The 16,519-nt window shown below is 37.7% G+C and overlaps 1 protein-coding gene across 25 annotated transcripts in view; it reads right to left on the bottom strand.

Moving 5' to 3' along the window:
• The window catches only part of KMT5B (lysine methyltransferase 5B), a 76,283-nt gene that overhangs the window by 41,464 nt on the left and 18,300 nt on the right, over positions 1 to 16,519 (bottom strand). For 11 of the 25 annotated variants that reach the window (XM_077115491.1, XM_077115512.1, XM_077115510.1 and 8 more), the window contains 3 exons: positions 16,090 to 16,325; positions 5,178 to 5,325; positions 137 to 205 (listed from right to left, as the gene is read on the bottom strand). In XM_077115491.1, coding sequence (XP_076971606.1) covers positions 137 to 205; positions 5,178 to 5,325; positions 16,090 to 16,249 — 377 coding nt within the window. In that variant the 5' untranslated portion in view covers positions 16,250 to 16,325. The other 14 variants (XM_077115501.1, XM_077115493.1, XM_077115496.1 and 11 more) reach the window with 7 other exon arrangements.

Raw genomic sequence — 16,519 nt, 5'->3', positions numbered from 1 at the left:
ACTTTAAAAAGGTTTGCAAAATGTTTTCAAACTTGGTTTATGTTGATACCTCAAATTACTCAACATAAAAGAACATTACAATGGCTACAACAGGTTAGTTGTGATTTTATTATTGTTTCTAATGCACGCTACCTACCTCACAGGGTTGTTGTGAGGAAAACTGTCAGACTTTGAAAAATGCCTTGAGCTCCTCGAAGGAAAGGTGCTATATAAATGCAAAAACAAACAACAACAATAAAAAACTATTTGTGTAACTTGTACTAGTAATTTCTACACAGACTTACAATAAATATTAGTTGTAACAGAAATCCTTAAAACATTGTGATAATCAAGAACCTTATTAAGCCATGGCTAAGGTCAGTCAATCTGCTAAAATTCTTTCCTACACAAATAATGTTAATTTTACCCTTGACCCTTGACTGCATTTGAAGGTCTAAGAAGTTTCTCTCTGCACTACAGTCAAGTAACTAAGTGTCAATAATGGACACAAATATGTAAAATACCTTAGTTATAGTAAGACAAACATTAAATGGCAATAGGAATGGTGGGGATGAGTAAGGACTGTAAAAGCTGAAGTCTGGAATAGAAAATCCAAGAACAGCACTGAAGAAAGCTTGCCTTGAGATAACACTTCCCATTTCTTTATAAGGCTATTTCCTGCTTAGTTCACAGCTTGCTGAGTTTTCCCCAATTGCTCAAGATATTCTGAAAAATCTTGGGGTCAAGCACCCTAAATCAGGGGCATAACTGAAAGCACCCTCCAGCTTTACAATATCCTTCTGACTCCTCTACCCTTTAAAATGAGAGGTATTACCAATAATTCTATTCTCTGATTAAAAGGAATATAGGTTTCATAATTCACAAAGGCCAATTAAATCCAAATTCTTCCCAATAAACTGGAATTATCCTTTTGTTTATACTGTCTCTAGCTTTTCATGCTAAAACTGTCTTAGTAAATATAACAATCCATTAAGATATGAATCAAAATATACAAATCTAAAAATGTTTTGCATAGGAAGAATAAAGGAATGCAGGTGTGTTGAAAATAGATGGTAATTAATATTTTAAAACTTTAACTTACGTGAGACCAAAGCAAAAAATGTTTATTTAGTACAAAATTTGTATTTCAATTTGTGCATTTCCTAATACAACTTATGTGGCCAGCTTAACTGAACATCATAAGTACATGGAAACTTGAGTACAGCATGAGATTTTGAAGGTTTGTCCAGAGTGAGGCCTCGATAAATCCCAGAAGGATTTGAACTGTGAATAAAAAAGTATTTGCAAAGTTCCCTTGGGGGAATGGTAAGAAAGGGGGAAAATTCAGCTTCCCCAAGTGGAGGATTCTTGATATTCTCACAAGCAGTGGGGACAACTAAAGCTATAGGCTGAGCCCCCAATCTTGGGGTTTAGTCATAAGAAACTTAACCCTGCAAAGGATAGGCTAAGTCTACTTAAAATTAGGCCTAAGAGTCACCCCCAAGAGAACCTCTTCTGTTGCTCAGATGTGGTCTCTCTCACTCAGCCAACACGATAAACAAACTCACTGCTCTCCCCTTCTCTACGTGGGACATGACTCCCAGGTGTGGGGACTTTCCTGGCAACATGGGACAGAAATACTAGAATGAGCTGGGACTCAGAACCAAGGGATTGAGAAAACCTTCTCGACCAAAAGGGGGAAGAGTAAAATGAGACAAAATAAAGTGTCAATAGCTGAGAGATTGCAAACAGAGCTGAGAGGTTATCCTGGAGGTTATTCTTATGCGTTAAATAGATATCACCTTTTTAGTTAACGCATAACAGAGAGGCTGGAGGGAACTGCTTGAAAACGTAGAGCTGTGCTCCAATAGCCATGTTTCTTAAAGATGATTGTATAATGATATAGCTTTCGCAACGTGACTGTGGGATTGTGAAAACCTTGTGTCTGATGCTTCTTTTATCTACCTTATGGACAGATGAGTAAAACACATGGATTAAAAAATAAATAATAGGGGGAACAAATGTTAAAGTAAATTTAGTAGATTGAAATGCTAGTGATCAACGAAAGGGAGGGGTAAGGAGTATATGTATGAGTTTTCTTTTTATTTCTTTTTCTGAATTGATGCAAATGTTCTAAGAAATGATCATGATGATGAGTATACAACTATGTGATGAAAAAAGAATGTTCATATTGTATTTTGATTGGTTTTATTAATAAAAATGAAAAAAGAAAAAAGATATGAGTCAAATCATTAAACATCTACTGTTTCGGATCTCTTTCACTTATGGTGCAATGAATGAAGCAGAAGGGAGGCAAGAGGATAAAAAAGAGAAACAAAAGTAACAAATTATAGCTGCATGAACACACACAAAGTGACATGCAGCTAGTATGGAGAATTAAAATCTTTGGGGTGCTTCTTTTGCACCCCAAAGAGAGAGAAGTCCATAGGCTAATAATTTAAGAAATATTTATGGTTATCTAGTTCAACAAAGCACTGTAGATTTTCCTTATTTTCTTTAAATAGTATCTTTAAAAGTGATGAAAGCTTTCTGGTAAATTCTTGCTCAAATGATGAGGGTCTAGAAGGAATACTTTCATATTCAATTAAGGTTACTAAGATAAATGAAATGTATACCCTACACTAAGATTAATAAAGTTTTATTAATAAAATTTCTGTGTATTCCCCAATTGTCAGTTTAGAAGAACCTGTTAAAATACTTTCGAAATTAAGGTCTCTGGTGAAATGCAGAGAAGATTCTATGAAAAAATGGTATCAACTGCATGCCCGTACTGACCTAAAGTGGCAACACTACTTCAAACCCATCAGGGCTAACAGGGGAACAAGGAGATTAGCTCCACCAAAGTAGGGGCTGCATGGTAGAATTCAACAATGCACTAAAAAATATGAAATGTTTTCTTCAACATGTTTAACTTGTTCAGAGAATTTTCAATTTTAGATGCTTCCATGTCTAAAAATGATATGTACTGGATGCATTTTAACTTGTGGAGGTGGGTGGTCTTCCTCAAGATATAGTAAGGTCTTGAGTTTTAATAGCATATGAGTGGTAATCCTGAACTTCACATTTCACGACAACATGGTTTTAAGGGAGCCCGAGGGAACTACTGGTGAAGAACATTTTAGTCACAACAAAACTCAGTAGGCCAAATGGTTTAGGACTCTGCTATTGTAAGTGTAGCCTGGGAGCTTGTTAGACATGCTGAAACTCAGGCCCCACCTCAAATCTACTGAATCAAACATGAATTTTAACAAGATTCCCAGGTGACTCATACGTAAACTAATGTTGAGAAGCAGTGGTCTAGGAAGACATTTTTACAGGAAACTGGAATTTTCTGCAGTTTCTGCAGAAAAATTTACTGGAAACTGAAAATATTCTGCAATATTTTATATTGCAGAAGCCAATAAAAGGTAATCTTTCACCAAATGGAATAAACAATGGGAGCTTCTAAGGACATGAAAGTCTTTCAGAAGCACTAAAACTTGCATTGTAAATTTTACAGAATTCTTTCTAAATTGTTTAATATGTTTCCATAGCTCAGTAAACAAGGCAAAACAACAGAATTGAACTCTTTCTTGAAGCTTCAGGTTTTTTTTTTTGCATGGGCAGGCACCGGGAATCGAACCTGGGTCTCTGGCATGGCAAGAGAGAACTCTGCCTGCTGAGCTACCGTGGCCAGCCCTTGATTATTCAGTTTTTAGAGTGATATCCTGAAGATCACGAGACAGCTATATGAAACAATGATGCTCACATTCACAATTCTCAACTTAGCAAAGAGAAAGGCTAACAGGTGACCCAAATACTATCAAGATTTTTCACATGAATTAGCACTTGGTCTCTATGTTCACTGGGGAAAAAAATGGAAAGGGACTTAAAATAATGCAAACTAGATCTTAGCTGGACATTGGGACATATAAACTACTGATTTTCCAGAGACCAGTCAGCTATCTGCAAATTTAGAAAATTTAGGCATGTGCATTTCTGATAGCAGAGAACTATTTTAAAAAGTTCAAGGCCATTCCAACTTGTAACTTCATTTCAGTAAGGATACATATGGCGACAGAAAGTTATATGAAAATATCAAAGACACATTTTTAACTGAGTTACCTCCTGAATTTAGAACACAGTTGTTAAGTGAACCATACAGTTTCTTGTTTTAATTCGAGCAAGGGATGGAACTGAAAAAGGGGGGAAAAAAGGACACAGACTATTGTCCTATCACTTTTACTCACCAATTTCTACCTCTCTCAACTAATTATCAGTGGCTATCCATCTGGCTATTCAGTTCTTCTTGGGTAGTCAGTGAGACTGGAGCTACAAAATCCAATGAGTGACTGATGGAGAGGAGAGTAAGACCTAGAACTTCCTCTACATTTTAAATCCCTGCTGTTATTATTTTCTACCAAACTGAAAAGCTCTGCCATGGAAGTCAAAAGATAAAGAAAAGGTACAAGGCTCCAATCTCCTGTTTGCTGGCAGAGACAATTATGAAACTATCTAAGGGTCTTGTGCCAGGGAGAAGGTGTATGTGGGGGTGAGGTGGGCAGGAGATGATATTAAAGAGAATCAGAATATGGAAGTAGAGACCCAGATGTTAAAGGATGAAATTTCAAGATCAATATGGCATTGATACTCAATAAAGCACTCACACATCTATTTTCTTATGTGCATACTAAACATAAACATTTAAAAATATCCACTGTCACTTTTAATGATTAGTTGGATCTCAAAGATTACATCTGAAGGCAAATTTTCCTATATTCAGAAACAATTACTTAAAAGTAGAAAAAGTCTATAATAAAAGCATGAAAAAAACTCACATAATCTACTTTAAACAGGAAAAGACTATCATGTACATTTTCAAGTTTTACAAGGTACCTGTGGATTTTCTTTCAGTAAAATAATAATTACCATCAGCATTTAATATAATACACAAAATGAAGATGTTCCTTCAGCTTTTAAATATCCCAGCTAGAAACATCCCAAGATAAAATAAAATACAGAATTAAAATGAGTAAGTCTCTTAGAAGCTTTTGCTACTTCTCCTGGAGCAAATACAGAAAACCTTTGTTCTTTTATTGAGCAAAGAACTTTAAGATATTTTAAAATTAAAATAAAAGTAAATTAACTATTTTCTTAAATTTAACAATATATCATCTATTCTCTTCAGGATAAATTACCTTGTATTCATTTTGTGTGTCTGAAAACCTAAATAGGGATCAAGAACCAAACTGGTTGCAAGGTCATCATTTTCACAAAGTTCCTTGGCAGACATTCCAGAAGATGGTACATATCGACTCTGTCCCTCGAATCCCGAATTACCATTACCTGTGAAAAGCAAAAAGAAAAGAAAAGAAAAAAAAGAAACTGAAAATGACTTGAATTTACCTTAAAAACCTTTAGCTTCATTGCCCATTCAAGTTAGTAATCAATAATAGAAATTACTCATCAGTTTTGGTAATTAAGTAATTAAGAACTTTTAACATAAACAGAAAACCAGACACAGTAAACTAACCTAATTATTCAGAATATTTTGGTTAATAGGTAATATTACAGTTTCCTAAAAGAGAAGTCTTTGGTTCAACCTTCCAAAAAAGGGTTGATAAACAGAGGATGGGAGAGAGTTCATTATTTTAGCAAGAGAACATAACTGACCATTATAGATAGGGCTGGAATGTGGAGGAAGCAAGAAGACAAAATAATCTTTGCAACTTCACGCTAGAATTCTAGTTTCAAATACAAATAGGAGCTTCCAGAAGTGAATTCAGTTTCCTGCTTTGGGCAGATGATTATTATTCCATTTAGGCCTAATTCTAAATGACTTGCTTGAAATAGATTATGAATGAATGGATAAAAACAGGGAAGTAGATGAATATACTGAGTTTTTGGAGAAAAACAATCTAAAGGAAAAGAAGGCCAAATTTTGGGGGTGAAGTGGTATCAAGTGCCAATTAAGTCTGGATACGTATGTCTTTGACAGTCTTTCTGTTGAATTACCACATGTATTCACAGAGTAAGAGGACACGAGCACTACATCTTTAAGGCTCTCAAAATTAAAGATGTAAAAGAATGAGAAACAGTGAAAGGTTTAACCTTTACATCTACTCCTTCAAGAGAAAAATATAACTTACATATAAGCTCCTGCCAAAAAGGTACAGATATAATTTTGTAAATTATTTGCATGTAGGTATGTAAAAAGTTTAAAAGTTATTACATTTTAAATAATAACTATATAATTCACCCACTTAAAGTGTACAATACAATGGTTTTAAGTTGTGCGACTATCTTCAAAATCAATGTTGGAATATTTGCATCATCCTCAAAAGAAACCCTGTACCCATTAAGCAGTCACTCCCTAATCCCTGGCAACCACTCATCTTCTTTCTTAACCTTTTTTTTTAAAAGTAGTTTATTCACACACCATACAATCCATCCAACATGCACAATCAATGAATGGCTTTCAACTAAATTACTGGGTTTTTTCTTTACTGCAATTTTGTTGCAATATATTCACATATCATATAATCCCCTCAAAGCATACAGTCAATGGCTCATGGTATCATCATATGGTTGTGCACTCATCACCACAATCAATTTTTGAACATTTTCATTACTTCAAAAACAATAAAATAAAAAATAAATAAAAATAAAGACCCAGAGCAACACATACCCCTTATACATCCCATTTATTATTACTGTTGTCTTTATTATTCATCTACTCATACACTGGCTGAAGGGCGTATCATACACAAGGTTACTACAATCACACAATGAAAGCTGTGTGGTTGTACAGTCATTGCTGAGGGACAGGGCTGATGGACTGCAGTTTAGCCATTTCGGGTGTTCCCTTCTGGCTATTCCAAAACACTAGGAACTAGGGAGAGGAATCTGTCTGTTGATCAATGGTCATAGTCATTTATTTAACATTTGCATCTCCTCCTTTCTCAATTGATCTTTCTTTCACTCTTCACGGATATGAGAGCAATGACCATTTTGGCCATTTGGATGACTGGGGCCCTCTCTGGCCTCTACTGCTCCTACAGCTTCAGTTGTGCTTACCCTAGAACACATTCCCATGCTATTAATATCATGAGCCCTCCCCAACTTCCTATCTCTAAGACTGTCACTTCCATTCATTATGCTGCTAGGATTCTATGCGCAAACCACCCTATTTAATGAGCCCTCTTCCACTGTGGGAGAGGTGCTCCTGGTCGTCATGGCCTGCCCTGACCCAGTAAAATCCCTGCATTGTCCAAGTTTGGGGTGGGGAGTAACCTCAGATCAGTCGCCACAGGCTTTCACTCTTCTAAGAAGAATAAATGCTACAAAGACTATTATATGCCTCTGATCTCTTCTTGAAGTGCTGAATTGGTTGCTTTGGTCAATTTTGTCCAGTTTATGGCCATATTTTAAAGATTTCCTGATTTTTAAATTTGATTGTAGCCTTAAGTCCTGGGTGGTAGGCTTTTTAGTTAACATGAGTAAATCCATCACAGAAGGATAGATGAGATGGGGGCTCAGGAAATAAAGTCTGAAAGACTGAATAGTGACACAAGATCAGAAGTTGAGTGGTTGGCGAAAAGTTATTCAAGCTCATCCTGTCTTGTCAGCCACTTTTGGCTGCATATACCACAGAGTTAAAGTAAATTCCTAAATCAGGACAAGGCATGATTTAGAATATAATAAATATCACTGGAGCCTTTCCTGTATCATCTTCTCCATCTCTCTTATTATAGATGCAGTAATTACGTAAGGGTCTTGGAGATACATCATCCCCTATGTCAAAGACTTTAGAAGTCAAATATTTGAATACAACTCCAAATAACTAAAAATCTCTGGATAACTTTAAATTTGAAGAATATAGCATTTCTTTCATCCCTTTTCTCATTGTGATCATTTAGGGTGATGAATTTCTGTGACTCATTAGGCTCCTTCAGCCCAGGAAGGGATTGGTTATGCTTCTCCAGGCCTCACTGGTGAGAGTGAGAAGACGACACTGGAGGCGCATTCCTTCTCATATCACACTACCAGAATAAAAGCACTAATCTACCTTTTGTGTGTAAGAGATTTACCATACTGAAAATTTCATATACGCTGAATCATAACATGTGGCCTTCTGTGACTGGCTTCTTTCATCTAGCATGTTTCAAGGTTCATTCACATTAGAGCAAGGATCAGTACTTCATTCCTTTTCATGGGTGAATGATATTCCAGTGCATAGATACCCCACATTTTATTCATCCATGCATCTGTTCATGGATATCTGGGTTGTTTTCATGAATAAGGCTGCAATGAACATTTTTGTAAAAGTTTTTGTGTGGACGTTTTGAATTCTCTTGGGTGTACACCTAGGAATGGAACTGCTGAATCATATGGTATCTCTATGTTTAACCATTTGATAAACCTCCAAATCGTTTTCCACAGCAGCTAAAACATTTTACATTCCCACCAGCAATGTACAAGAGTTTCGATGTTTTGCATCCTCACCAATACATTGTCCATTTTTAAAATATAGCCGTCTTAGAGGATGTCAAGTGGTACCTTGCTGTGGTTTTAATTTGCATTTTCCTAAGACTAATGATGTTTGGCATCTCTCCATGTGCTTGTTGGCCATTTGTATATATTCTTTGCAGAAATGTCTATTCAAGTCTTTTGATCATTTTTAAATTGAGTTGTCTTTTTGTAGTGGTGTTCTTTTTATATTCTGGCTATTAAACCCTTACAGATAGATGATTTCCAAGTATTTTCTCCCATTCTGTATGGTCTGTGCACTTTCTTGATAACGTCCTTTGATACACTAAAGTTTTAAATTTCTGTGAAGTCCAATTAACTAATTTTTTCTTTTGTTGCACATGCTGTTTGTGTCACATCTAACAATTTATTGCTAATTCCAAGGTCATGAAGGCTTACTCCTTTAAGAGCCTTAAGGTTTCAGCTCTTATATTTAAGTCATCGATCCATTTTGAGTTAATGTTTGTACAAGGTATGAGGTAGGGGCCTGTTCTAGTTTGCTAGCTGCCGGAATGTAACATACCAGAAACAGAATGGCTTTTAAAAAGGGGAATTTAATCAGTTGCTAGTTTACAGTTCTAAGGCCGAGAAAATGTCCCAATTAAAACAAGTCTATAGAAATCTCCAATCAAAGGCATCCAAGGAAAGATACCTTGGTCCAAGAAGGCCAATGAAGTTCAGGGTTTCTCTCTCAAGTGAGAAGGCACATGGCGAACACAGTCAGAGTTTCTCTCTCATCTGGAAAGGCACATGGTGAACATGGTCAGTGCTCCTCTCTCATCTGGAAGGGCATATGGCAAACACAGCATCACCTGCTAGCTTATTCTCCTGGCTTCCTGTTTCATGAAGCACCCTCGTAGGCATTTTTCTTCTTCCTCTCCAAAGGCTGCTGGCTTGTGGACTCTGCTTCTCGTGGCTGTGTCATTCTGCTCTGCTCTCTCTGAATCGCTCGCATTCTCCAAAATGTTTCCTCTTTTAAAGGACTTCAGAAACTAATCAAGACCAACCCGAATGGGTGGAGACATGTTGTCACCTAATCCAGCCTAACAACCACTCTTGATTGAATCACACCTCAAGGGAGATGATCTAATTACAGATGCGAACATACAGTATTGAATAGGGATTACTCTGCCTTTACAAAATGAGATTTTGATTAAAACATGGCTTTTCTAGGGGACATACATCCTTTCAAACCAGCACAGGGCCCTAGCTTCATTCTTCTGCATGTGGTTATCCAGCTGTTCCACTACCATTTGTTGAAGAGACGACTCTTTCCCCCATGGGATGGTCTTGACACCCTGTGGAAAACCAATTAGCCATAGATTACATGGGTTTATTTCTGGACTCAATTCTATCCCATTCATCTGTCTGCCCTTATGGCAGACTGCACTGTTTTGATTACTGTAGCATTGCTAGTAAGTTTTGAATTTGGGAAGTGTGAGTCCTTCACCTTTGCTTTTTATTTTTTTCCGTAATTGTTTTGGTTATCCAGGGTACCTTGCAATTCCTTATGAACTTGAAGATCAGCTTTTCTGTTTTTACAAAAAAATGCCACTGCAGTTGGCACCTCCACCCTCTCCCTGTGCTAGTTGAGATTCTTCCTGTGAGGCTGAGGCTCTTCAGTAATGAGGACCATGTGGGGTGCAGGGGGCTCTGCCTGCTAGAGCTGGCTCACACAGCTCCCCCTTTAGCTTTGGGGAAGGTGTTCCAAAGTCCTTGAAAGTATTGTGTGAAATGGAGATTCATTTGTCACTCCTCGAAGATCTGCCCCCAGCTAGATTGTCTGCCCTTTCCTTGGGGAAGGAGGAGAGAAGGGTGCAGGCCACACTCCTGCTGGAGTCGGCTTTCCTGCCTCTCAGGGATTTCTGTGGTGACTCACCAGGGTACTCTCCTTTGTACAGTGCATTTAGAAAACATACTCAATTCCTACCCTAAAGTATAATGATTCAGGGACTCTTCAGGTAGGGCTGCAAGAAGCAGCATCCCTACTCTAACAGTGAGGAAGAGCGGGATCAGCTTCAAAGTGAGGGTTTTGCTGTCGAGCCCATGCACAGTTGAGGTGAGTGCACAAACAACTATCCCAAAAATCTAAAAAGAAAAATCACCTATAAGGAGAGGGGACATATGTGCACAAACTTAGGGTAGTGTGATCAGACACGGGTGAGAGGAGACCGGTTGGAACAGTTTGGGTTGAGGTTGAGGGCAGGCTGGCAGGCAGTGCCAGATGACGGGGCCTCAGAAACTGGGGGTGGTGTCACCCTCCTGCTGCACTGCTGCACTTGCTCCAGGAACCCCTGGGGTACCCACGGAAAAGAATGGAGAGAGCCTAGTAAGTGTAATTGTGCTGGAGATCTGGGGGCAGGGAGGGGCAGCAGCATTTGAGGAGGACAAGAAAGGCTGTGACTTCTTCTCCCATCTCCAGGACTGAACAAGGAAGGCTCTAATATGAGGGGGAAGGCAAAGGGCTCTGCTGTCCTAAGGTCCCTGGTGAAAACTCACCATTATTCAGGGAAGAGTACAGGGACAAGTCCTATTCCTGGACCAGGGACAGGGCTATACACTGAGTCTAAAATTCCAAAGAGGGAAGGGAGAGCCAAAAGGGCTACCCTAGAACTGAAGGCTATGCTGCAGACCCAAGACGGATGCTTCCTCACATGTCACACAAAGAACTTATCACTCTCAGCAGAGCAGTACCTAAGGATCAGTGTTTGTGCCCATTCCCAGGTCTCAATACTCACAGGATGACATGAAGAGGGCCAGGAGTTATCTGCACATGTGGGAGAGGGGGGAGCTAAGTTAAAGCAGAGGAGCCCCACGCTTGGGGACTCTGAATCTTTTACAAACAGTAGTAAGCTGTCTGGCCTTTACCTGAAAGGAGACATCACAGCGGTGATAAAAAATAATGCAAAAATAAATACCTAAAATGTAGCTGATGATTACAACAAAAGTAAGCAAGATGGGGCGAGCCATAGTGGCTTAGCAGGCAGAGTTCTCACCTGCCATGCTGGAAATGCGGGTTTGATTTCCGGTACTTGCCCATAAATAAATAAATAAAGTAAGCAGGATGAAGGGAACAAAAACTTCAGGCAGGGTGGTCCAGTAGCCCTTTAATGAGGAGCTGGAGGAGGATCTAGAAGATAAGGGTAGGGGCCTTGGGGTTCTCCTGGAAAGCACACCCTGGGCAGCAAGAGCTGTAAGAATAGGCTGTGTGTATGCAGGGTGGTGGTGGGGGGTTGGTAAGCTGTGTATGCAGGAAGGAGTTCAGTGGGGCTGAAACTGAAGGAGGAAGGTTGGGTAGGAAATGGGATCAGGAATACTGGCCCTCTGACTTTCAGCAATATGCAGCAGCTCCAGTTATAGGAGGGCATTTTGGTTCTCCATTTGCAGCTGCCCTTTTTATCACTGCTGCTGTTCTGTCACCTCAGTTTTGTGAGTGTGTTTTACCAAGTTCATGTATTAAACTCAGCTATATTTGTAGAAAAAAAAAAGGGCACTGGAATTTTGATATGGATTGCACTAGATCTATAGATTGCTTTGGGTAATAACGCCATCTTAAGAATATTAAATCTTCCAAACCATGAACACAAGATGCCTTTTCATTTATTTGAGTTTTCTTTAACTTCTTTCAGTAATGTTTTATAGTTTTCAGTGTATTAGTCTTTCATTTCCTTGGTTAAATTTATTCCAAGGTATTTTATTCTTTTGGATGCTATTTGTAAATGGAATTTTATTTTCAGATTGTTCATTGCTGGTATACAGAAACACAATCGGTTTTTGTGTGTTGATCTTGTACCCCGTAACTATGCTGAATTTGTTTATTCAATAGTTTTTTGTGGACTCTTGGGAATTTTCTGTATAAAAAATCATCTCAGAACAGAAGTGGTTTTACTTTTTTTTTTTTCTTTCCAATTTGGATGTCTTCTTTTTTCTTGCATAACTGCCTGGGCTAGAACTTCTTGTACAATGTTGAACAGATGCAAGAAGTTGATATCCTTGTATTGTTTCTAATCTTATGGGGAAAGCAATTAGCTATGGTTTTTTTGTTTGAGCCCTTTATCAGGTTGAGGAAGTTTCCTTCTCTTCCTAGTTTAGTAGTGCTGTAGTCATGGAAGGGTGTTGGATTTTGTCAAATGCTTTTTCTATGTCTACTGAGATGATCAGGTGGCTTTTGTCCTTCATTTGATTGACAGGATGTATTATATTAATTGATTTTCAGATGTTAAACCAACCTTGCATTCTAGGGATAAATTCCACTTAGTTAGAGCACAGAATCCTTTTACATGTTGCTGGATTTGGTTTGCTAGTATTTTGTAGATTTTTGTTTCGATATTCGTAAGGTCTGTAGTTTTCTTTTAAGGTGATGTCTTTGTTTGGTTTTGGCATCAGGATGATACTGACCTCATGTAATGAGTTAAGAAGTGATTCCTCCTTTTCTATTTTTTGGAAGACTTTGTGAAGACTCTTCTTCTTTAAGTATTAATTCTTCTTTAAGCATCTGGTGAAATTTTCTGGACCCGGGATCTGCTTTGTGGGTACTTTTTTGAACACGGAATGAATCTTTCATGTGCTATAGGTTTATTCAGATTTTCTATTTCTTCTTGAGTCAGTTTTAGTCATTTGTTTCTTTCTAGGTATTTGTCCATTTAATCTAAGTTATCTAATTTGTTGGTATACAGCTGTTCATTTCCTTATAATCATTTTTGTTTCTATAAAGTCAGCAGTAATGCCTTCCCTTTCATTCCTGATTTTTGGAACTCAAGTCTTCTCTCCTTTTCTCTTCATCTTGCATAAGATTTGTCAATTCTGTTGATCTTTTTTTCAAGAACCAACTTTTAGTTTTGTGCATTTTCTCCTTCTATTTTCTATTTCATTAATTTCCACTCTAACTTTTATCATTTCCTACTTTCCGTTTGCTTGGGGTTTAGTTTATTCTTTCTCTGATGTGTTAGGGTAGAGGTTAGATTATTGATTTGACATTTATCTTCATTTTTTAATACAGGCATTTACATCTATAGATTTCCCTTTAAGCAATACTTACGGTGAATCTCAAATTTTGGTACGCCAAGTCTTCATTTTACAAATTTCAAAGTGCTTTCTAATTTCCCTTTTGATTTCTTCTTTGATTCACTGTTTATCTAGAAGTGTGTAGTTGAATTTTCACCTATTTGGGCATTCCCCAAATTTCTTTCTGCTGCTGATTTCTAATTTCATTCCACTGTGGTTGGAGTATATACTTGTATTACTTCAATCCTTTTAAATCTACGGATGTTGTAGTATATGGTCTATCCTGGGTAATGTGGATTGAGAAGAATGTGTATTCTGCTGTTGCTGCACAAAGTGTTCTACAGATGTCTGTTAGGTCTGGCTGGTTTGCAGGTCTTCTATTTCCTCGCTGATCTTCTGCCTATCCATTAGTGAAAGTGGGAGTGAAGTCTTCAATTGTTATTGTTTAAGTGTGTGCTTTCATCATTCATTTCTGCCAGTTTGCATCATGTACTTCACAGTCTCTTTCCTTTTTTAATTAATTATTTATTTATTTATTTTTACATGGGCAGGTACCGGGAATCAAACCTGGGTCCTCGGGCATGGCAGGCAAGCACTCTTACCTGCTGAGCCACGGAGGCTCGCCCAACTTCACAGTCTCTTACTAGGTGAAGTTGTTACATTTTATCTACATCGTAGCACTGTGCTGTACTCTCCCATTTCGCTTAATCTTTGGCTCCTGTTCTGCACCATTCTCGCCCAGTAACAGTGTGATGCTGTTCATCTTCCATATTCTCTAGGTTTTCCTAATCTCTCCCACTAAATCTATCTATGCTTGGCCAAGAGTAATCCACACAGTGATCATTTTCTAAATTCTTATGCACTGTCAATAATCAAATTATTTTGTGACTAAGCAGACTGTAGTCTGCTTTTTGAAAAGCTTTTGAACTGTAATGCACAAAAGGAGGACAACAGGAATTTGCTTAGAAGATGGAGATACCTAATTTACAGACCAGAGCCATACTACTGATACTTATTTATCTCAGTTTGTCAATCTGCTATAACAGATATCATAAAAGGGCTGGCTTCACCACAAGAATTATTAGCTCGTAATATTGGGGTTAAAAAGTCCAAATCAATACACGACTTTCTTCCAGAGTCTGTAGCCTTCTGGTGCTAGCTGCCAGCAATCCTTGGGTTTCTTGGCTTCTATCTCTGCCTCTTGTCATCTGGCGATGTGCTCTCCTTTCTGCTCTTCCTGCTTCCTTGACTTCCAGGTTTTCTTTATAAAGCCTCCAGAATTCTGGATTAAGGCTTATCCTCGTTTAGATCACCAAACTTTAACTAAAAATAACATCTTCAAAAGGTACTGTTTACAATGGGTTCACACCACAGGGACGACGATTAAGATTAAGAGCATGTGTTTTGGGGGTATATGATTCAACCTACCACATGGTCACTTCAGGCTCCCATCAAATATTGAGGGGTGAGAGATTAAGGGTGTACACTGGCAGCAACTTCAGGGGTGAAGAGGTGTCCATGTAGAGGAAAACCCATTCTGTCTTAGGTCTCTCTCTACTCCTATTCTAAGCAGCGATTTTTGCCTGGTTTCCTATAGAAGCAATGACTTTATCTGACATGGAACAGTTAAGGGACACCTGGTCCCAGTGAATAGCATAACCCCCTGAAAGGTAAAAGGAAATGAATCAGAAATGGTACACTCTATCTGAAATTGTAGAAAACTTCAAGGTTATCCAAATCGACTAACAGAAATATTCCAGCACAAACTAAGGATATTCAATAATGGCTAGTTTAATCTTACTTAGGAAAGGCAAGAAATTTTAAAAAGTTGTCCTCATTAACATGGTCATACAGTTTTGGACAATCTTCATACAGTTGCCTACTTAGGTTTAATCTTATCTTCGGCATTTTACGACTCTTAGAAGAACTAGGAAATACGTACCAAATCTACAATCTTAAGAATCAAGAAATCTCAAAAAGTGGCCCCATTCTTACCAAGAAATACAGAAGTAATAAAGTAACTTATTAGCACTACTTCACCACAGTGATAACTATTTATACTATAAACAATAAATAGCTACTATTGTCATGTTGCCCTAATGTAGTCAGTTCTATCTACTCCCCATTCTACTTCATCATATAACTTAGAGTTGAAGTCAACTCTTATAAGTTACATGATGAAATGGAATGAGCTGAGTCAACTCTTACTCCATGAAGTCAACTTTATTCCATGAAACATCATAACCAAAGTAATATATACTTATACTTTCAGCAATTATAAAAAGCATAGCTTAAACTTCCAAGAAATTCAGCAGTAGTACTTTAATAATTATTGAGGTATAAATTCCACAAAATATAAAGTTATGCATAGAAAAGCATAATTAAGATTATGTTGAATATTAAACTTATGTTTTACATAATGTTTGATGAGAATAAAACTGACATAACTTTGAAAGAGTAAAAAACTATACATTGTTAACTATTTAGTTTGAAGGTGACAGAACACACATTACAAACTGAAAAGAATTATTATCCCATATTACAATCAAAACATCAACAGTTTAAGTGTGTACATACATCTGCTTGACCTCCGCTCAAGTGCACTTTTGCCAGTCTTCAGGGTGTCCTTTCCCGCGTGCTGTAATTTTGACTGATTCTGCTGATGGTCATTAGACAACTTGTTTCCATTTCTCCTGCCATTCACCACCATGTTCTTGGAGTCTCCCAACCACTTCATACCCACAGACAGCCTGACCCAGGTGCATTTAGTCACTCTCTTCAAATAGCTTAGGGAATAATTTCAATGTTCTCTCCTAACAAAAACAAAATATGAAAAAAAAAACACAAAAAACAAACAAACAAAAACAAAACCCAAGTAGGTAAATACATGCAATACCATGCTAAACAGATACCTGAGAAAGATACAAAGTATTAAAAGTAATTTAGCAACTAATACCTCCACTCTTTAAAGACTGTCTTGGCCCTACCAACCATACCACATCCTACT

This window comes from Tamandua tetradactyla, chromosome 9 (genome assembly GCF_023851605.1).
Source record: "Tamandua tetradactyla isolate mTamTet1 chromosome 9, mTamTet1.pri, whole genome shotgun sequence".
NCBI classification, from domain to species: domain Eukaryota; kingdom Metazoa; phylum Chordata; class Mammalia; order Pilosa; family Myrmecophagidae; genus Tamandua; species Tamandua tetradactyla.
The sequence above is the reverse complement of the archived record's forward strand: the minus strand, read 5'-3'. Positions and strand labels throughout refer to the sequence as shown.